We start from the raw sequence: 24,274 nt of genomic DNA, 5'->3' as shown, positions 1-24,274 counted from the left end.
ATGGCCATTTTACCTTAATCATTTCTGTAGTTGCTTATCAGGAGAATCTTGAATGTACTCCTCGTATATGTATAGAAAACCAGATTCTGAATCAATAAACGCTTATCAAACAACTACTATGCTTTCATGTATTTCTTCCCTTCTGTAAAGAAATGTTAATTTTGCCAATATATGTCGCCGGGGTAGCTGTTTGGACCCACTAGAACCAATACAGACACGATGAGGGTTCCATTCTGGCGAAACAAGGGCGAGAAGTTTTTCGTGAACTTCGTGGGGAAACACAGAAACGAAAAAGATACAGGATATAGTTCGAAAGTACTGGTGTGAAAAATTATGCTTTGGGGGCCAAAACGAAAGTACAGACACGCTCGGGGAAACAGTTTCCAGCCTGGAATGAAAAATTTCCTTTGTTCATAGAGCAATCCCTTTGCAATTTCACTCCGCCCTGCCTGTCTTCTAACAATTCTTGCTTCATCATTGTCAAGGGTTACCACGTCTTCTCACATTCATTCTAACCATTGGAGTAAAAATCAACATCTATTTTGTATTCCAAATCTCCAGGCTTAATGCGCTATTGCGCATTAAGGAAAAGGAAATGAGCTTTTCACATTCCCGTAAATTTGTCATGCATAATGCTGTAGCCGCCTACCTGGATCCGCCACACAAGAACTACAATACCCAGAATGCACTGTTTTCCCTTCCGCTTTCTACCAAAGCAATGCCAACCTTGATTTCATTTCCACAAGCAATAGTCACATGACACGTTTCCTGTCAAGATGGCGGATAATCTCCCTTCGGAGTTTGATGTGATCGTAATAGGGACGGGTATGTGTGGCTCTGGTACTTTCCGGACAAAGTATAGGAAGTCTATCTCGTTCCTACCTTCTCTGTCAGTGGCGAGGGTTGGCGAGAAATACCAGGGGTCGAGCATGGGAGGAAGGACGGAAAGGAAGTGAGGTAGTCTGGAGTCAGCGCGGGATTTAGCAGCTCCAGGGAGGGGCTTGGACCCGTGGTGTTTAGCGCCATTTGAGTAGGGGGTCGATCTGGTCGATGCCGATTGCTGAGGTTGGTTGCTGCGGGTGATTCCTGTAATTGCCTTAGAGGGAGGTGGGTTTGCAGTGCCACGAGAATGGAGGGTCGGGATTTTATCAATGGAGACGCCTTTGGCATACGTTATGATTTCCTCCTTGTTGATTTCAAGGTGATATTCCCCATCATTTTGTCTCGCCATTTCATAGGAATTTTTCATATATTTATATAATCCTAGGGTGCACTGCAGCTCGGATACAGCTTAATCCTAAATTTTTCGCAAAAGATGCTCAGTTGTTACCCATATGCGTATTAATTTACTTTGGCGAGGAAACGGATTATTTTCTATTGTGTGGAGAAGCCTAGGGAATTGTATTTTTTTGAGGTAGCCATTATTACTGCTTCATGGTGCAGAAAGAAAGCATTTTGCTTTCTACCACCCCACTGACCTACCCACAATTAAATGAGCTGAGAACAAGCTTCTGTGAGTTCCAGTTCAGGTGTGTGATCTTATCTTCCCCTTGTTTTCCCATCGTTTATTTTCCCATCGTTTATATTCCATGTTTTGGGTGGAGCCAGAAACCCCTCTGCAATCTCTAGTTGACAAATTCTACATACAACACGTAGCAGAAGGCATTTGGCAGCAGTTGGTATTTTGTTTTTCTTAACAGTGTAAAGGGTGGATTTTAGATGGGGTGGAATAGGTTGTTGAGTGGGGATTTCGCCTGTCTGCAGAACGTGGTGTGCCAGAGAAGCTCTGGTAGAATGAGACCCTGTACATTGTTTTAATGAATTCAGTTTGTCTTAAAACAGTAGGAGCAGCCATGTTTCCAGGACAGGAGTAAAAATAATGGCTACCTGTTTTCCTGTGCTTATTATTTGCTATTCGATGTGCTGAACACTTTACAAGCTGTATATAATCCTCACAACAACCTTGTTAAGAGTAGGTATTCCCTACGCTTTGCAAGAGGACTTAGAAAGGTTGCAGTTTGCTCACAATCATATAGCTGGTAAGTTTCCAAAAGCCCATCACATCCCAGAATGAGAATCAGTAGTTCAGACCCTCCGATTAACCCACATTAGTAAAGATAATTGGAAAAACTCGGTTCCAGACCTTGCTTGGCTGTTAACTAGCTGTGTGAAATACTAGGGCACTTAATTTCCCTGAGCCTCAGTTTCCTTGTTTTTGAATATAAGGAGGGTAATCTAGATAGTCTTTCCGTGTCATCTAACCAGAAATTGTCTTATTCTAGTTGTACCTGGGTAGTTGTTCTCAGAACACCAAGGATGTTGTTTGTTCCTAGCCTGAAAACTGTATGGCTGCAGATAATCTGTTTGTAGTTGCTATGAACAGATATTGGATGAGAGGTGGAAGAAGCCAGTAGACTATTTATTAATGCATTCTCTTCAGTCTATCCTAAAACTGAGAACAACATCCATTTTAGAGTAGTTGTTGTACCATACTTGGGTTCTATATTATTGCTTTTCGTTTTGTTACCTAAACACTTGGGGTGTTAAAATATCTTTTTGAATCATTAAGAGATTTTTTTTCTTACCTGGATTCATATTTTAATTGACAACGGCGCAATTTCTTATTAGTAAATGCTGTTAGTTCTTATAATAAATATTTTGCCTTCCAGTTAAATTCATAATATGGACTGCAACCATCCTGTTGGAGTATGGTATGATAGATGTAGGAAGATACTGTGAGTGATCAACAAATTACATCAGGAAGCATCTGGTATATCTGGAAAAAGATTCATTTTAGACTTAATTCAGTGAGAGTAATGTTATTTCTCAAAGTATGGGAAGATCTTATTTGAAGTTAATTTTAAACTAAGGTTTTCGTTATCACTTAATGGTGAACATATTCTGAGTTTATCAAGCACATTGCTTAAATTTGTGGCACGAAGCTTTGTTTTTAGGTATGTCAAAGTGGAAAAATTGGATGAAAGTCATTTCCCAGATAAATTATTCCGATAATTCCAATCATTACTTAATTGGAATTATCTTTAATGTGTTTGGAATATTTCTCTTTTGAACTAGTTTGCTGAAAGTAGCCCTTAAAATGTGTTTGCATTGCTAAATGTGCTGGTTTGAGTAAATCATAGGAAAGCAATATTTCATAGATTTAGTTTTACTGACAAAAGCAGAATTAATCATGCATGTATCAGAAACAAGAAGAAGTAATTGGGGTGGCTGGTTAGCTCAGTTGGTAAAAGTGTGGTGCTGGTAACACCAAGGTTGTCGGTTTGATCCCTGCATGGGCCACTGTGAGCTGCGCCCTCCTTAAAAACAAGAAAAAAAGAAAAAGAAAAAGAAAAGAAATAGGCTGTGAGATGTAACTTTTCTTAAAGCAGATTTGGTTCTATTAATAGTTAAAATGTCTATAAAAGACAGTTGCTTCATCAAGTAAAATCGTCTATGGAAAATACTTTAAATCCCTTTGACCTTGATTGATTTGTATTTTCATTTTGCATAACACAAGGTATTCCTTAAGATCCTGTTTTGAAGAGATTATGGGAAAATAAACTTTTGTATGTATTTTCTTAGTTCAGCCCATTTACTTCTAATTAGTATATACAGGAAATATCTGTGGAACACCCAAAGACAGAGGAGTTAAGATAAAGTACTTAAACCATGGAAAATACGGAAGAAAATGGAATAAGAGAGGAGAACCAACTGGAGTCTCAAGGGAGAGGACAAAAATGGATATAAGTGATTAAGTGTCTAGAATGTTACCTTCAGTTTGGGTACATAATTGTCATTTTGAAGACATTTTGCAATTTAAAAAGACATTTATTTGAATAATTTTATGGGTTGTAGTATCATTGATTTCAGGTTACAAATAGTCCCAGTAGCATAACACGTTACTGGAGGTGACTTACCTGGCAACCTGTGTAATCGCAATCTGCAGCAGAGCCAACAACTCAACAGAAGATCAGGCAAGATGGAAGTTACAAGAGCTACGTGATAATACTGACATGCTTCTTATATAGGGGAATCCCTTAGACTCTGACTTAGGGAATTATTCATTCTTATTTTAGAAATAATTCTAGCAGCTCAGAGTATATTAGAAGCATCCTATTAGAAGATGTGAGGAATGTTATCAGCTTCTGCAAAAGCTGTGTTTGGGGGATTTCATTAGATATAAGTGACAGTTCATATCCTTACGGGAAAGGGAAGAGTCTTAGCACCTAAAATGCAAACCTACATCAAACAACACAATGGCCTGGGACCATTTAGTGTAGTGACAAACACTCACTTTTCTGGGTTTTCAACCCACATTTACTGAGAACCTAATTACTGTCCTTGTGAAATTTACTGTATTGCCTAGTTTAAAGACCTGTTTGGGGTTCTGACAGTTACATTCTCAGAGCTATTCATAAGCCAGTGTAGGCTTTTCATTGCATCCTTCTTGCTTTCTGAACACCACATAGAAATTCAGTCTGCATCCCTTTCTTTTCTAAAGTATACCGCACTGCATTTTGGAGTTCTTCCCCGAAGATGGGTTGTACCTTAATTTTTTTTTGCAGAGGGTAAACACATAAATCCTTTTAAAAAGTTTTATTGCTAAAGATTATGGGAAAAGAAATGAGATAATCAGAATAACACACATGGAAATTACAAAGGTTGTTGTTCCTGAATGCTGACTACCTTGCTAGATAGTACTTGACAAGGTGCAATAATAGATATGGCGGCATGGCATAATTGGAATCACTTGACCTTCCTACTGGGTGACTTGGGGCAAATTGCGTAACCTCTTGGGACGCATTTTGTTCATCTGCAAAATGAGAGATTTGAATTAAGTGACCTCTAAAGTAGGCATCTACGAGCTCAAAAATTTACCATTGTGTGTGCATAATCATGACACTGGGTCCTTGAAAAAAACGCTAAATTCTGTGTAGTCCTTATAAGAAGTCAAGTCAATGTTTAATATACTTTAGAAAATTTTCTACCAAAACGGCTCATAAAAAACATTTTCTTGAAATTGATAAGCTACTTTTATCAGGAAAGGTCATGTAGGTTCCATTCCTTGATGCTAGTCGAGGATCAAAACTTTAAGGAAGTTAGCAGCTCATTGACTATAATGCTTATGGTGGTGGTGGAAGTAGCTTCACTTCTTCAAACACTGGGGGATAGGAATGCTGCAGGAGGTGTCATAGAAACTGATATTTACCAAATACCTGTTTGTCCCAGACTGTGCCAAGTGATTTCCCATATCTGTATCTCCTTTAATCCTCTTCCAGGATGCCTATATGTAGTCCTCTGCCTGCATTTCCAAACATCCATGGACTTATGGTCTAGAGCAGTTTATTTTTTCTTTTTCTGTTTTTTAAATTTATTGGGGTGACAATGGTTAGTAAAATTACATAGGTTTCAAGTGTACAGTTCTGTAATACATCATCTATATATCACATTGTATGTTCACCATCCAGAGTCAGTACTTCCATCACCATATATTTGAACCCTTTACCCTCTTTTACCATATCCTCTCCCCCAGCCCCTTACCCTCTGGTAACCACTAAACTGTTGTCTGTGTCTGTGAGTTTTTCTTTCTTTCTTTGTCTTGTTCCTTTGTTGCTTTCAGTTTTACACCCCAAATATAAGTGAAGTCATATGTTTTTAGACTTTTTCTGTCTGATTTATTTCTCTTAGCATAATAATGTCAGGATCCACCCATGTTGCAAATGGCATTATTTCATCTCTCCTTAAGGCAGAATAGTATTCCATTGTGTATATATACCACATCTTCTTTATCCAATCATTTATAGAAGGATACTTTTGTTTCCACGTCTTGGCCACTGTAAATAAAGCTGCAATGAACATCCGAGTACATATATCTTTACAGATACATGTTTTCAGATTTACAGATATTTTCAGAGTTTTTTGGTAGATACCCAGGAGAAGGATTGCTGGGTCATATGGCAATTCTATTCGTAATTTTTTGAGGAACCTCCACACTGCCTTCCATAAGGGCTGCACCAGTCTGCATTCCCACCAACAGTGTATGAGGGTTCCTTTTTCTCCACAGCCTCTCCAACACTTGTTACTATTTGTCTTGTTGTTGATAGCCATTCTAACTGGTGTGAGGTGATATCTCATTGTGGTTTTTATTTGCATTTCTCTGATGATTAGTGATGTTGAGCATCTTTTCATGTGTCTATTGGCCATCTGTATGTCCTCTTTGGATAAATGTCTATTCAGGTCCTCTGCCCATTTTTTAAATTGGATTCTGTGTCTTTTTGTTGTTGAGTTGTGTGTTCCTTATATATTTCGGATATTCATCCCTTATCGGAAGCATTGTTTGCAAATATCTTCTCCATGAAATCAATTCTAGCATTAAAAAAAGAGGTAGAATGGAATATATCAGAATATATTACATGTAGTAAGGATAAGTGTAGTTTTATGAAACACTTCCTGTGTGTAATAGGTCACTGTAAAATACACACATATGTATATATATGCATATATCTGTATCTATATATCTGTATCTATCTATATCTCTAGATATCCAGATAACTAGAGAGATATAGATAATAGATATATTTGGGGTTGGGGAGGTGGCCAGGGGCAAAAAGTTTTAAAGTCTAGGAATCAAAATGGTATTTCAAAAGTCCTGTAGTTATACAACTGCTATACCATCCATATATTTTATTTACTTTGATATGTTTGTATCTCAGTTCAGTAGTATAATGTGATTGACAGTGTGGCTTGGACATCAGACAGCCTGTGACTGAATTAGCAGTGCCTCTTTTGCTACCTCACACATGTTCTTTAATGTCCAAGATTCAATTTTCTCATTTCTAAAAGGGATTCAATGAAATAGTTCTTGCAAAATGCTTAGTAAGTGCTCAGATAATGTAGTTAAATTTTATGACCCATAATGCCATGCTGGGGCTCATGCTTTCCATGGAGAGTGGTGGGAAGATTCATGTGTCTGGGTCATCTTCTCCTCTTCCCTTTGGCTGCTTGGTGGGAAAGACCTTTGTGTCTATTAGCGCCATTTCTATCCATATTTTTTTGGAGGTTTATATGTTTTCTATTTTTTTCCTTTTATTCTGTTTTGTTTACCAGCTTGCATTATTTGTCATTTGTTTTGCCTGAAGGTTTTGAACAAATTTATCTTATTTGGGGCATAGTATGAAACACTTCCATGTCAATGTAAGAATCCTGAAGTAGCTAAAGAAAGCCTACAGATTTTGCTGTTCTGAAAAATGCTTTGCATTTTTTCAGGCATTTATTGATGGAAAAGTATGTCTTTTCTGCTCTCAATACCTAGAAAAGTAAAGGGAGTTATCTAACTCTGGAGAAGACTCTGGGAGAGGCTTACCCTTCCCTGTAAATCAGAAGTTTGAGCCAATCCCTCAGAGAGAGCCGCATCTGTTACCAGAGTTCCCTCTGCAGCATCATTTTCATTTCCCATGCCCCATGCCATTTTCTCATTGTCTCCAGTGTTCTCATGATGTTTTGGGTAACTTAGGCTATAGCAATTAAAATCAAATACTGCTGCTCACCATCACACTCTCTGTGTTTAACATAAAATCCCAATGCACAGAAACAATTATAATTCCATATAATTGACCTGTTTTCATGCTAAATTATCTGTTATTCAGTTTCAGTGTGGAGTCTTTTAACTGAAAACTTAGGCTGCGCCTGCTATGTATATAAATGGTTTTAAAAGTAAAATTGTCTAAAAATCACCATTAGTTCCTAGTTTATATTAATATATATTGAAAAACTATATACATATATGTATGTGTTTTAAATTTAGCTATGGCCAAATAGGAATACTTTGAAACATTGATTTGTTGTCATTTTGCTTTTCTAATAATTTTACTAAAGGGCTATGTAAAAAAAGTATGATAATTTATCACAGACATTGATTTCTCAAAGCATCCATGATTATGAGACCTCTCATGTTATCATACTGAGAGTATTTTAAAAATAGTTTGCAAATAGACAGAAGGGACTGGGGCAGCTTGGCCAGTGTGGTGTTTCATCTCGTATTGGATTTGACCAAGAGCCTAAGTGGGTAATGTCATACTACTTGACTGATTTGTTTTATATCGCATTTAGAAAAGTACCAACATCTATTTTTTTTATTTCTGAGTAGTGTTTTTACATATCTTTTTTTGTCCAGCGCAATGTTAACGTTGAGTTACAATGGCTATTAGTTATGGGCATTTTTAGTCATTTTATATTGCTTTGAAATGTTTTGAATCATATAGCTGTGGTTGCAATTTGCACATTTGTTAAACTGCTTTTCTATATAGGGATTTAAAGTAATTATCATGGAAAAGTTTACACAAGCTGAATTACAGAGAAATAAGGTTTTACAAACATATCAGGCATATCAGGAAGATGTCCAGTTGTGAGTTCTAATCCTTATTTTTCTATCAACGGTGTTACTTTGGCATAAGCTATCTAAGCCAAATAGATGATACTTAGTAATTTTAGTACCTGCAATATGCTGTTAAACAAATACCTGAAAAATATTTTCTAGCATTTATGATGTGCTGAGTACTGTGCTAAGCTCTTAAAATACATTATCTCTGATTATCATGATAACCTTGTCTGTGGTTGATACATTATCTCCATTTTACAAATGTCATACATAAGGCTTAGTTAAGTTTGACCTAGGTCAGACTGTTAAGGCTGGAGTTGTTTTGCCTAAAGCTGACATATTAGATTGAGCTTGTTGGATTCTTCCAAATGAAAACATACCTCAGACTATCACGATTAGATTAATGTGCCCTAGCTTGGCAATTTGCAGTTGCTTCATTTTGGGGAGTTACCATTGTTGACATTAATATCTGATACCAACAAAGTCTGGTGGTGTTAACTTCTTATTATTGACAGCATTGTGATACATCTGTGTCAGCCTGCAATCCTTTTGATGAAGGTGAACTGAATGACCTGGATGTAAATCCTTTAAAACTGAAAAAAGTAATGGCAAGGAATCGGATCAGAGAATACAGTAATATTTTAACCGATAGTCTGTTCCCCTAGGAATTGATTCCAAAATACATAATTTTCTACTGAAATAAAATCATTGTTAAAAATACCCTATAGGCTGTTTGAGCCTGTGCTAGGGTCTGCCATTTTATGTCTTTTTTTTTTTAGTTTTCTTCACTGCAAATTAAAATTTCAAGATCAAGTGTGGGACTCATTGTCCTGTTTATGAAGCTTTACTTATTTTGGTTGGCTATTCTTTTGGTTCCTACAATTTTCAACAATTGTCAGCATGTATCTTAATTGACCAAGTGGATATGGTAATATCTTTTTCCTCCAAGGACCCTGTCATTAACAAATAATAACAGTAACACTTTCGTTTATATACTTCCAGACCTTTTCTCACTTTGTGTGTATAGATGTATGCATACTTTCCTTTATTTATAAAAGTGTAGCTTATTACAGATGCTGTTTTGAAACCTGATTTTTACTTCATAGTATGTCATGAACATTATTCAATGTCAACCAAATATGCTTCCTCAGTGTCCTTTTTAAAAACACTTTAATTTAGAGATAATTGTAGTCTCACAAACAGTTGTAAGAAATAATATAGGAAGATCCTGTATATTCTTCACCCCAGTTTACGCCAACGTTAAGTAACATCTTACATAACTATAGCATAACCAGCAAATTGACCTTACCCAATGACCTTATTCAGATTTCTGTGTGTGTGTGTGTGTGTGTGTTCTGTGCAGTTTTTATCACGTGTAGATTGGTGTGAACACCATCACATCCAGATACAGAACAATGTCATTGTAAGAATCTCTCACGGTTCCTTTTTACTCTCCTTGCCCCATCCCAGGGCCCTGGCAACCCCTTCATCTGTTCTCCATCTCTATGATTATGTTATTTAAAAAATCATATTAAATGTTGTTTTAAATCGATGTTTAGTAAATGTTCTTTTCTATTCATGTCCTGTCATTTATTTAAACAAACAAGTTTTTTTGACATTCAAGGTTTTCAGTTTGTTTTCACTTTTATAAGCTAGTGTGATGATGAATATGTGCCTAAATCTTTTGTACATATTTAATTATTTCCTTAGTATAAATACCTATAACTGTAATTGTGGGCTTGAAATTTTAGAGGGTGGCTTAGTAACACTTTTTATTTGTATTGATGAATTGCCTTAAGGAAAGTTTCCCAGTCTATAATCTAACCAGCAGAGTATGAGAATGCTTATTTCCCCATTTTCCTTCCACATTGGCTATGAATGTCTTATTCTTAATTACTATTGATTTGATAGCCACAAATGATATTTCCTTGTTTGAATTGGCATTTTCAGATCATAAGTGAGATTGTTTAACTAATAGGTGTATTGGTTACTTATGTTTCTTTTGTAAATTGCTTTTACCCATGTTCCTATTGCACCATTCTTTTTCTTTCTTATCAATAGATAATAATTCTTTATATATTAAAGACTAAATCTTTGTCATATGTATTTTCTAAGTTTGCCTTCTATTTTTATGATGGTTTCTTGTGTGTGAAAATTTATAATTTTTATGTAGTCAAATCTATTTTTATTTTATGGTTACTGCCTTTGGAGATGTGCATAGAAAGTCTTCCCCTCCAAGATTAAGTAAATATTAACTCTTAGTTTCTTTTTCAATATTTAAATTTTAATTTATCTGAAATTTACTTTGTTTTAGAGTATTTTGGTTTTTTTTCTTGCTGGATCGTTAGCCAGCTATTCTCACTCCATTGATATAAAAATCTGTTCTTATTTCACTGATTGAAATGCTTCCTTTATTTTTTTTACTATATGATCAATTTTTGGGCTTTCAGCCGATAATATGAATGTTTATTTTAGTGTAATCTCTTTTAAAGTGGGAAATATAAAGTGGATATAGACTGGATCATCTGATCTGTAGAGAAATGAGAATTTTCCTCATTTGAAATCTCAAAAAACAAAAGGTAATATTTGAACATATATATAAAGAAAATCTGTTCTGAAAAATAGCAAACTAAAAAGGAAAGTAGAGTGAGAATATTTGCAACTCATAACAAAGGACTAATTACGTATAAAGAGTACCTTTAGATTTTATATGAAAAATATCAGTATCTCTGTAGATAAATGGGCAGAGAATATAAACAGACAAGAGAAGATACAAATAATCAACAAACTGTTAGGAAAAATAATTTTTTCTTATTAATGAAATGCAAAATAACCTAATTGAAAACGTTTAATTAAAAGAGCAGTAGCTAATTTTTGATGCAGTTGTATTCAGTTGATATGTTAATGATATTATACATTGGGACAACATTTTGGCAAGGTAATATGACAGTTTGTATTAAGTATTGTAAATATGCAGATCCGAGAATTTATTCTGAGAAAATTCAACACAGGTAAAAAGCTACAAGGGTGACAACATCTATTTTAAAGCTGCTTGTCATAATAAAATTTGAAAATAATATAAATGTTGTATATTAAAGAGCCCCAATATTTCAAACGAGACTGACTGACCAGTGGAACAGACAGTCTTACAATGTGGCCCAGGATCTGGTCCACAGCTTTCTTTTTTATTGTAAAATATCATACATACAAATGAAGTGTGTGTGTGTGTGTGTGTGTGTGTGTGTGTGTGTGTGTTATTTTAATGAACAATAATAAAGTGAATGGCACGTATATATGACCCAGCTAAAGAAAAAGAACATCACCCTTACCTTAGAAACTCCCTGTACACTGTCTCCTCTTCTTTTTCCATAGATGTAATCAATATGGTAAATTGTATTGTTCCCTTTTTTTCATAAAGTGTTTTTATCACATGTGTATGTATCTCTAAACAATACATTGTTAGTTTTATCTGTTTTTGACCCTTGTCTAACTTATGGAATTCTACTTTATGTATTCTTCCTGTGACTTTCTTTCATTGATCAGGGTTATGCTTGTGAGGTTCATGTGTACACATGCATATACAGTGGTACCTAAGTTTTCGAACGTAATCCGTTCTGGAAGACCCTTCGAGTTCTGAAATGTTTGAAAACAGCTGACAGCTAGGCTTCAGGATCTTGCACTCAGCAGAATCTGCGTGACATGTTCGACTTCCGAGGCGTGTTCGAAAACTGAAGCATTTACTTCTGGGTTTATAGCATTCGTAAACAGAAATGTTTGTCAATGGAGACATTCGAAAACTGAGATACTACTGTAGTGTAATTCCTCTCTGTGTGCGTGCGTACACACACACTGCTATTGTATAGTATTCTAGGTTTGCAAATAGTAAACTTCAGTAGGTTATGCCTATTTACCAATGTAATTCTATTGATTTGCCTTTTGGTTTTCAACTTTTCAAGTCCCTACCACCTTCAGGAAATACATAATGTCAAAAGCACACACATTCATGACAAAATAGGATCATTCTGTACATAACCGTTCTGCAACTTTTTCAGTCAGTAATCTTTACCTTTATGTTTATTCTAGTAAAATTTTATCTCATTAGTAAAATTTTATCTACTAAATGAGATATTTAACTTTACATAGTCTCCCACCCCAAAATACCCTTTACAACTCATATGTACAAGCTTGTTTCCAATTCTGTATTATGTGTTGCTTCTGGTTGTGTCCTGTGAGTTTGTTTTATTCTAGCATAGTTCTTTTTTTTAATGATGACTGAGATGATGGTCATCATTAATGATCGCCTAGTTGAAGAGACTGGACCAGTGATCCTACAGAATGTTCAACCTTTTGGGTTTGGCTGCTTTCTTCCTTAAAGTATCATTTATCTTGTTCCTCTAGCCTGTGTTTTTCCTGTAGATTGGAAGATCTATCTAAAGACATGATGGATTCCAGGTTAACAGTTTTGGCTAGAATAGATCTTTGGTGATGCGGATGTCATGTTGGATTATACCAGAAGACACATAATACCAGGTTGATCCACTATGAGTGATGCTAAGATTGATCCTGGATTAGGATGATGACAATCTGATGCCTCTATTGTATGGATGTATTTTCCCCCCTGTGTGTTGAAAATAATGGTATTGCTAATTTGGAGCAAATATTCAGTTTGATACCACCTAGTCACATAATTGTTTTAACATCAGTAGGTAATCTTTGTATAAATAAGTATTTTTGTTAGGATGTACAAAATGTTTTTTCCTAGTTCTTTGATTCCTTCTACATTTAATAGCTTCTACTGAATGCCAATTTCTTAATTTAGAAAAGGGAACATACCGGTACCTTTCCAGCATTATTGGTGTCTACTAGTTAGAGTACCCATTTCTGAGAATCAGGTCATTTAGGAAACTGAATTAATTGTAAGGTTGCTTTGGGAGGTAGACAAAGAGATTTAGATGTCCTGAAACAGCAGAGTTGAAGAGCACAGATTCTGGAGCCAGACTGGCTAGGATGCTAGGATTAACTTTGCTGTCTACTGGGTACACGACTTTGGGGAAATTACTTAACCCCTCTATTTCAGTGTTCCTATTCTCTACTGCCTTATATACACATGTGGACAGACACTGGAAAGTAAGGGAACAATGCAAAAAAAAGTTAGGGATCGGGTTATGGGTGATTAAAATATTTTCTTTACCATTGTGTTATATTTACAGTCTAAGAGAGGAAATCAAAAAAGTAACTGCCATCTGCTTTTTAGGTGTTTTTAATGTGCATTTTAAAGTGCAAACACACTGGCAAATGGTTCATGAACCATTTACATTAATTTTGGTTTATCCTTGATAGTATTTCAGAAATTCTTGTTGCAGTAAAATTGTAATTTTCATTAGATCAAATTTTATACTTCAACTGTTTTATTTTAATAAATTCAATGTAATTACTGTTCAGCTTTTTAATAAGCAGGATAAAATAATTATCTTCAATGTTTACTCAAAGATATATATCTGATTTTTCTCTTAAATACATGCGACTAAGTTTAAAATGAGACTAAGTTTAAAACTTTGAAGTGTTTTTACCTTAAGGAATGTTGTATAGTTAAAAAAAAAATCATAGGCCCTTTCAAATTTACTTTGTAAGGCTCATAACTTTTTTTCTCTACTAAAAAATGGATTTTATGATAGGATTTCTTATAAGGGAGGAAGGTTATTTGTTGTGTGATTTTATAACATTCTTGGAATGAGCACACAGTCTCTCATCATTTGTTTTAGTCTCATAGCTATACAGTGTAGGTAATTTTTCTTTTGTGGCACATAAGTAAAATATGTTCAGAACAAAGAAATTTTATTTTTCTTATCACAAGTTAAATATTGTTATTAAGTTTGAAGACAGCTGGGATATCCATTGCTGTGATAAGATCATTTTGATCACATATTGATAAAACAGAAATATTAGTGTTAAGAAAATTAAGTAAAAATATAGTGGAATCTGCTTATTTTATTTCCTGGCATGGCATAAGCTTTGGCAAATAGTTACATTACTTAACACTTTCATTAAGATAATTTGAGTTGATAGAGTTTTCTCAATTTAGGTAAAAACCAGAACACTAAATCTCTGCTTTCCAAGGGATTGTTTTATTTGGTTGGCCCAATCTTTCATTAACTATCGAAATTGGTATTACATCTTATTTTAAAAACTTTTTATTATGGGAAAATTTCTAACATAAAAGCAGAGAGAATAAAATAACCCCTCTATGTATCTGTCTCCCAGGTTCAACAGTTATCAGTTTATGGCCTATCTCACTTTCTCTGTACCCTCCAGCTTTCCTCATTTCACTATCCAACACTGGATTATTTTTAAGCACATCCCAGGTACAGTGGTACCTCGGTTTTCGAATGTAATCCATTCTGGAAGACTGTTTGAGTTCTGAAATGTTTGAAAACAGCCGACAGCTAGGCCTTAGGATCTTGCACTCAGCGGATGGCGTGTGACATGTTCGACTTCCGAGGCGTGTTTGAAAACCGAAGCATTTACTTCCAGGTTTATGGCGTTTGTAAACCGAAATGTTTGTCACCAGAGACTTTAAAAAACCGAGGTACTACTGTATATCATTCCATCTGTATTTTAATATATATAACTAAAAGATAAGGGCTCTCCTTTTTAAACATAACTGTACCTTCATGCCTTTATTTGCATCTTCAGGTTTTCCTAGTTATCTATTGTGTTTCTTTACTCTAGTGTTCCTTCTAGTTTAGTTTTCATTTTGAAAAGATTTTTTAAAAATTTCTTCTTGAATGATTTCACCCTTTTTTCAAATGTTCCTATTATCTAATCACCATACCATTGAGTATGGTGCTAGCTGTGGGTTTGTCATATGGGTTATATTATGTGGAGGTGCATTCCTTCTATACCCACTTTGATGAGAGTTTTTATCCTAAATGGATGTTGAATTTTGTCAAATGCTTTTTCTGCAACTATTGTGATGATCATATAATTTTTAACCATCATGTTCTTAATGTAATGTATCACTTTTATTTATTTGATCATTGTATTTGAATCTTTTAATGTATTGTTACATTCCATTTGCTAACATTTTCTGTTTTGTTGAGGTTTTTTTTTCATCTATGTTTATCAGGGATATAGGCACATAGTATATATACACATACATATATTTTTTGTTGTTGTTTTGTAGTGTCCTCTTTCTCTGGCTTTGGTATTAGGTTATACTGACTTTATGTAATGAGTTTGGAAGCATTCCTTGCTCTTCATTTTTTTTTTTTTTTTTTTTTTGGATAGTTTGAGAAGGCTATTCTTTAGTTTGAGAAGGCTTTTCTCTAAATGTTTGTTAGAATTCACCTGTGATGCCATCTGTTCCTGGACTTTTATTTTGGGGGGCTTTTAAAATTAATGATTTAATTTTATTTGTTGTAATTGGCCAATTCAGATTTTCTATTTCTTTATGATTCTGTTTTGGAAAATTGTTTTGGGAATCTGTCTATTCTAGGTTTTCTGATTTGTTGGCGTATAACTTTACTATTCTGTTATGATCCTTTGTATTTCTGTGGTGTCAGTTGTAGCTTCTGGTTTATTTCTGACTGTATTTGTTTGAGCCCTGTTTTGTTTTGTTTTTTTCCTTGATCAGGCTGGCTAAAGTTTTATTAATTTTGTTCATCTTTTCAAAGAACCAGGTTTTATTTTCATTGACTTTTTTTGTTTGTTTCTGTTTAATTTATTTCTGCTATGATCTTTATTTCCTTTTCTACCAACTGTGGGCTTTGTTAGTTCTTTTTCTGTTTCTCATAGGTGTAAGGATTGTTTATTTGGGATTTTTCTTGTTTCTTGAGGTAATCCTGTATCTACCATGTTTCCCTGAAAATAAGACCTAGCTGGACCATCAGCTCTAAAGCGTCTTGTGGAGCAAAAATTAACATAAGATCTGGTATTATATTATATTCTATTATATCCAGTCTTATATTAATTTTTACTCCAAAAGATGCATTAGAGCTGATGGTCCGGCTAGGTCTTATTTTCAGGGGAAACACGGTATGTGAACTTCCTACTTAGAACTGCTATTGCTGAGTCCCATAGATTTTAGAAAGTTGTGTTTCCATTTTTTATTGTCTCAAGATATTTTTTTAATTTTCTCTTGGATTTCTTCATTGACCCTTGGTTGTTTGGTAGCATGTTATTCAATCTCCCCGTGTTTTTTCCTAGTTTTCTTTTTTTGATTGATTTCTAGTTTCATACCATTGTGGTTAGAAAGGAGGCCTGATATCATTTTAGTCTTGAATTTTTTGAGACTTGATTTGTGGCCTAGCATATGATTTGTCCTGGAGAATTTTCCAGGTGTACTTGAAAAGAACGTGTATTCTGCAGTTTTTGGATGAAATGTTCTTTAAATATCTATAATTACCTCTGCTGTAATGTATTGTTTAAGAACAATGTTTCCTCATTGATTTTCTGTCTGAATGATCTATCTACTGATGTAAGTGGGGTACTAAATTCTACTATTATTGTATTACTGTCAATTTCCCCCTTATGTCTGTTAATATTTTCTTTATATATTTAGGTGCTCCAGTGTTGGGTGTGTAAATATTTATGAATATTGTATACTCTTATCAGATTGACCACTTTATCATTATGAAATGCCCTGTTTTGGTCTTTTTTTAAATTCTTTGTTTTAAAGGCTATTGTGTCTGATAAAAAAATTGCTACTCCAGCTTTCTTTTCATTTCCATTTGCATGAAATATCCTTTTCCATCCCTTCACTTTCAGTCTGTGTCCTTATATCTAAGTGAGTCCCTTGTAAGCAGCATATATGAGGATGTGTTCAAACAATACGGTGGATGTTTAAATAAAAAATATTATTACAGTAAAAAACGCATTGCCATTAATTCCCCTCAGAATACTCCTTCTTGCTTCAAACACACTTACCCCATCATTCTTGCCAATTTATGAAGCAGTTGTGGAAGTCCTCTTTCGTGAATGTCTTTAGTTACACTGTCATGGCTGCCTCAATGCACTGAATCAATTCGAAACATTTACCTTTTATAGTCATTTTGACTTTGGGGAAGAGCCACAAGTGGCATGGTGCCAGATCCGGTGAATAAAATGGATGAGGACAAACTGTAATGTTTTTATTTGAGAGAAATTTTCATACCAGAAGTGATCTGTGATGTGGAGCCGCTTTGTTGTGATAAAAAAAATACAGTGAATGTGGCTGCCGAGTGCCATCCAACAGAAAGGCAGGGATCTTCAATGTGGGAAGTGGTGCACTGAACATTAGTAACAGTGTGACAAGTTTCAACTTGTTTGGTGCAGTCGGTTGTGAGCCACGGTTGATAGAAGGTATTTTTTTAAGTATGTCTTAAATCATGGATCACGAACAACATATTAACATTAAATGGGCAAACGATTTCATCCTCCATCATGACAATGCTCTGTGTCACACATCAATTGTGGTATGACAGTTTCTGTCAACATTTTGGTCTTTCCCCATCCACCTTATTCACTGTATCTGGCACTGTGCAATTTCTGGCTCTTCCCCAAAGTCAGAATTATACAGGACAGTGAGGCAGCCACGACAGCACAACTAGAGACACTTAAGAAAGAGCACTTCTAGAACTGCTTCAGAAAATGGCAAGAGCAATGGGATAAGTGTGTTCGAAGCAAGGGGTAGTATTTTGAGTAGGATTAATGGCAATGTGTCTTTTACTGTAATATTTTTTTTTTAATTTAAATATTCATTGTATCTTTTGATCTAACCTGATCTAACCTCGTAAATGGGTCTTGTTTTTAATCCATTCAGCTACTCTAAGTCTTTTGATTGGTGCATTTAGTCTGTTTAAAGTAATTATACATAGGTATGCACTTATTGGCATTTTGTTGTTTTTGTTTTTGTAATTCTGTTACTTTTTTCTTCTCTTGATCTCTTCCTTTGTGGTTTCATAGTGTTCTTTAGTGTTATGTTTGGGTTCTTTCTCTTTATTTTTTGAGTATCTATTGTAGGATTTTGCTTTGTGGTTACAATGAGGTATATGGTTGTGTGTGTGTGTAGGAGGGGAGGGCATTCACTGAATTAAAATAATTTTCAGTTAAAAAATATTTTTATCTGTATGTTGGTAGTCCCCTAGGCTACTTCACTGGCAGTTTTTTTTCTTTTGAAGATAACCACTGAAGTGTAAATATAAGATTTAAACTTTTAATTTAGAATTTAATAGGAATGAACAAAACGATTTGAAGTTGGATTGAAATTCAATTATACCTAATTTTCTGACGTCTTTTTTTTTTTAGTGTCTGTGACGTAAGTTTATAGTTTTACCTTTTCATTGTTCATTCTAGTTAGTTCTGTACCTAATGTTTATGGTTTGTTTGCAGTGGTGCAGAAGGTCTGTACGTAGGGTTAAATAGTAATGGGTGTGGCTCTCTAAGAGCTTGTTGTACTCACAAGTTTTTCTTTGCCAATGATTCTATTTTTTTCCTAAAGAAATACGCTATTCTTTATTTAAAAAAAAAACAGTCACAGTAAATTTTCTACTTCTATGTAATTTGCTTTCCATTCTAGTCTTCACGAGTTATAAATAACACATGAAATGACTTTCAAGGTAGAAAGCAGGAATCCATTTTGAAATGTTCTATAAAATAAAGAGTGATTTAATGGTTTCATATGATTTGGCCTGAAAACACCCGGGCTTTGCCAGGTCATCAAAGTCCTGTCAGTGGAATCTATTATTTATTGTTTGATATGCTGTGAGTGGTGTAAGTACTTTATGTTTATCTTATGTAAGTATAGTGTTAAGAAAAAATAATTCCAGATACTAATACAATTTTAAGAATAGATCATAGAGAACTAACCTAAATATTATAGTTATAAATGATGAGGTTTAACATTCAGAATTTGGATTAAAAGGGGATTTTGAAAAATGAATGAATAGTGGTTTCATTTCTACAAAATGTTTTACGTAATATTCTTGAAAATATTAATTTCATACCTTTCTGGCTCCTGATTTTAGCCTAGCTCCTTCATTTGATAATAAAACATCTCTCTTTTATCTAGACAGGTATAGGGAAATTGCAGAAAGCTGGGACTATATATGTTTGTTAATATGATCATATAACATTTTATAAGCTTCTAGTATATTTTTCTAGCTGCCAAGTTTATAACAGAACCCCAACTGAGAAAGGTAGTATGCAATAATCCTCAGTTTCCCTCATTACAAACTGTTATGAAATGCTAATTTAATACTTCATATTTACCTGTGTTTAATGATAATGATTTGCCAGTAAATGTTGTTGGTCTTGCATCAGAATTACATTTTTCCTATAATCCTTTGGTAGAGTTCTTTGGTACAGCCTCATTACTGAATTTAATAATCATATTTATTATTGACATGTATAAATGATATTAAATGTTTGAAGGACTTCTATAGTGTACATATAGAAAAAGCCTATAATGGACATATGGAAAAGGCTATTGGACTTCCTTTTTTATAAAACTATGTTAACTTGTTAGATCTTTGAAGATAATTTAAGTAAATAGTAGACAAGTGATAGGTTTGTTTTTTTTCCCCCTTCAAATAACTAATCTTATTGGAATAGGAAAAGAAGGGAAGAGAACCAGTGTTTATTGAATGTTAGTGACATGCTAGGAGACACTGTGTAAGGTGTTTAATTTTGTACCTGTTCCTACCTAAACCCTTGTAGGATATATAATTAGCTTCATATTACAGTTGAAAACATTGTGTTTGTATATCTGCTCACATATTTTACAGTGTCTTTCCAGTGTAATACTGTGTGATTTGACTCTCATCTAGGTTATCTGTTTCTAACTCATGTCTGGCTTTTCCTAGTGGGAGAGGTTGTATAATTAATTGCAAGCCTATATGTATATGTTTCACATAAATGCCTCATTTGAGCAATCATTTGAAAGTAGTCCACTTTTTATGGTGCCAAGTGTTAAAAAAAGGTTTTATTTTGAAATTAGTCAAGGGTTTAAATGCTATTAAAATTGGCTTATAAATATTAATTTAAACAAAACAAGCAGTTATTTATTTTACTAAATTATCAGTAAGACCACAAAATTTTAGTATGTTAACTTTTCCTAAACAAGAACTTAAAATAAAACAAAAACCCTGAAACTTAAAGCTTAGATTTTATACAAGTGCATCCTTCATTCTGTGACTAGAATTGTTTTTCTGAAACACTGATTTGACCATGCTGTTCCAGTTAAAATCCTTTCAAGACTCCCTGTTGCTTACAGGTTCCAGTTCAGACTCCACAGTTTGGCTCCAACCACTGTTTTTTGAGCATCTTCTTTTAGTGTCCCCTTCCTTCACCCTTTTCCTTCCACTTTCCTCTTTTTTTCCAATTTTTCTTTCTCCTACACTCTTCAGTTGGGTTGTTACAGATCACAAAACAGCCAGCTAGTGTCCTCTCCTCTTTGGAGATTTCCAGGAGTCCCCTCTACAGAGGAAATGCTTCTTTCCATTGTGTTCCTATAAGTTTTAATTACATTTATTGTTTTAATCCATTTAAATTAGTGTTCTGTACACTCTGAGCTCTTTTTAGGTATTGCCTTAATTTTAACTTTTTTTCTCACCACCTATAACAGTCTGCACTATCTCTGTCTCCCTCTTCCCTTTCCCCATTTTCTCTTTGTCTTTTCCTTTTCTCCAACACATATTTACAGAGAATCTATCAAGTGCCTCCTCTGCTCGAGGAACTCAGTGTTTATTAAGTGTGTGGGAAGAAATATGATATCCTGGCCAGGAAGACATTACTAACTATATTATTAGTCTGTTATTTTAATCACTTGAAGCACAAAGATAATAGGCCCTTGCCATTTGTTTAACATAGGAATAGCCTATCAATTTCACAAACTTGTAGGGATATCTGAGTGGAAATATTAAGGTAAAACAAATGATAGTCATTTTAGTTTTATGTAACTTGGACTCAAATCATGTTCAATATTCAAATCCGTTCTTGGCTTTGCTTTGTCAGCAGAGACATGACTTTTGACAGTGTTGATCACAGCCCTGGAAATAACCACATGCAAACCACATGTGTACAAGGTCAGACAATTAAGTTTGTGAACATGTTGCAACGATGTTGCTAACCTTCTTTTGATATCAGAGGGATTATTCATTATGAATTTGTTCCAGTTGGACAGTTAATCAAGTTTACTATTTGGAAGTGCTGAATTGGCTGTGTGAAAAAGTTCGACGATCTGAACTTTTCACCAATTCATGGCTCTTGCATCACAACAATGCACCAGCTCACATGGCACTGTCTGTGAGGGAGTTTTTAGCCAGTAGAGAAATAACCTGTATTGGAACACCCTCCCTACTCACCTGATCTGCCTCCCAATGACTTCTTTCTTTACCAAAGATAAAGGAAATATTGAAAGGAAGATATTTTGATGACATGCATGACATCAAGGGAAATACGACGACAGCTCTGATGGCCATTTCAGAAAAAGAGTTCCAAATTGCTTTGAAGGGTGGACTACCGTAGGTGCTGGCTTTGGTGCATAGCTTCCCAAGGGGAGTACTTTGAAGGTGACTGTAGTGGTATTCAGCAGTGAGGTATGTAGCACTTTTCCTAGGATGAGTTTGCGAACTTAATTGTCTGACCTTGTATTTGACTATACAAAGTAGCAGCTAATTTGGGCCAAATAGAGGAGAGTATAAGTTTATTATTTTATTTGTTTTTTTAATTTTTTTTATTAGTTTCAGGTGTACAATACAAGGTAATAGTTACACCTTTACAGCTTTTACAAAGTGATAACTGCCCCCGAATCTGTTACCCCTCTGACATCGTATAAAGCTGTTACAGTTCCATTGATTATCTTCACTATGCTGTACTCCACATCTCGTGAGTGTGTGTGTGTGTACTTAATTATAGTTGACATTCAGTATTATTCAGCTTCAGGTGTACAGCACAGTGATCAGGCATCTACACAGTCTATGAAGTGGTCTCCCAAATAAATCCAGTGCCCATCTGACACCCTAAATAAACTTTACAACATTATTGATTATATTCCCCAAACTGTATTTCATATCCCCGTGACAATATTGTGGCTACTAATTTGTACTTTCTAATCTCTTTACCTTCTCCCTCATCCCCACCCCCTCCCATCTAGCAACCACCTTTTTTTGCCCCCTATATCTCTGAGTCTATTTCTGTTTTGTTTGTTCATTTATTCTGTTCTTTAGATTCCACATACTTGTATGAGTGAGAGAGATCATGTGGTATTTGTCTTTCTCTGTCTGACTTATTTCACTTAGCATAATATTCTCTAGGTCCATGCATGTTGTTGTAAATAGTAAGATTTCATTCTTCTTTATGGCCGAGTAATATTCCATTGTATAAATGTACCACAGTTTCTTTATCCAATCGTCTATCGGTGGGTATTTTCAGTTGTTTCCATGTCTTAGCTATTGTGAATAGCACTGCAATAAACATACGGGTGCATATATTTTTTCAAATTAGCTTTTTGGATTCCCTTGGTAGATACCCAGGAGTTGAATTTCTGGGTCATAAGGTAGTTCCGTTTTCAGTTTTTTTTTGAGGTACCTCTATACTTCTTTACATAATGGCTGCACCAATGGGAGAAGATATTTGCCAGTGATACATCTGAGAAGGGGTTAATATCCAAAATTTATAAAAGTCTCATTCAACTCAACACCAAAAAAATAAACAACCCAACTGAAAAATGGGCAGAGGACATGAAGAGACATTTCTCCAAAGAGGACATACAAATGGCAAATAGACATATGAAAAAATGCTCAAGGTCAGAAATCATTAGAGAAATGCAAATAAAAACCACAATGAGATACCACCTCACCCGGGTCAGAATGGCTATCATCAATACATCAACAAACCACAAGTGATGGTGAGGATGTGGATAAAAGGGAACCCTCGTGTACTGTTGGTGGGATTGCAGAGAGTAAGTTTGTTATTATTTTCCATTGGAGTTGGCGTCTGGTAAAAATAGGTGTATGTTTGGAGTAGTATTTAGGTGAAAATGTAGTACTTCTGAAAATATCTTTCCGAAGAATAATAAAAGTAGATAATATTTATAGAGCAAGTACCCTCTCTGCTAACAACTGAACAATTCTATGAAGTGAATGGTGGTATTCCTGTTGATGGAAGAAGAAACAAAGGTTCAGAGAAGTCAAGTAACTTGTGTGAGGTTGCACAGCTTATTTAAGCAGCGAAGCTAAGATTCAAGCCGAGGTCTGTTTAACTGAGACCATGCCCATGTCATTACGTTGCTGTCCTGCTCTTAAATCCTCATTCCCATCCAGACTCGTCCTAGTTGAAGAGGGTGAATTTACCATGGTAATTTGAATTAGAGACAGTGAATTACTGAATTACTTGATCTTTGGCAAGTTATTTAATCTTTTTCATCCCATTTCTCACATGGATAATGCTGCCTGGCTCCCAGGATTATAATGAGGACTAAATGAGATGATGTATGTGAAAATACATCATGAACCTTAAAGCCGTATACTAATATTTGGTGGTGTATTATTAATCCTGTCATTATTACACACTTTAACATACTTATTCAGCTCCTTGAATATTTCTTTGCTCTTGTCCTTTTTGACTAAGCAGCATAGCAGCTTTTAAAGTACCATAATGACTGCATTTCATTAATAAGAAAAGTATTTCTGTTGGTGTAAAAAGTTCAGATAATCTTAACATAAAAAACATTAGAGCAATACAGTTTTACCTGAAGAAGTATGCTTAATTATTTAAAACTTTCCTTTCTTACTCCTAGTTCCTTCTCCACTACAAATTCTCACTCTGTAATATTTCTTTGAAATATTTCCAAAGTTAAGGTTGAAACTTTATGATGGCTTATTTCTAATAATTGATATTTAATGGCGATAAATAGTACGT

General features: G+C 34.7%; 1 protein-coding gene across 1 annotated transcript in view; it reads left to right on the top strand.

Moving 5' to 3' along the window:
- Positions 1-726: 726 nt before the first annotated feature.
- CHM (CHM Rab escort protein) overlaps positions 727-24,274 on the top strand; it is a 191,514-nt gene continuing 167,966 nt past the window's right edge. The window contains exon 1 of the mRNA XM_019717433.3: positions 727-825. Within this exon, the coding sequence (XP_019572992.2) occupies positions 777-825 (49 nt within the window). The 5' untranslated portion in view covers positions 727-776. The remainder of the gene's footprint in view (positions 826-24,274) is intronic.

Source organism: Rhinolophus sinicus, chromosome 18, assembly GCF_057876585.1.
Source record: "Rhinolophus sinicus isolate RSI-liver-muscle chromosome 18, RSI-T2T, whole genome shotgun sequence".
NCBI classification, from domain to species: Eukaryota; Metazoa; Chordata; class Mammalia; order Chiroptera; family Rhinolophidae; genus Rhinolophus; species Rhinolophus sinicus.
Note: the sequence above shows the minus strand (reverse complement) of the source record. Positions and strands in the feature narration are given on the sequence as shown.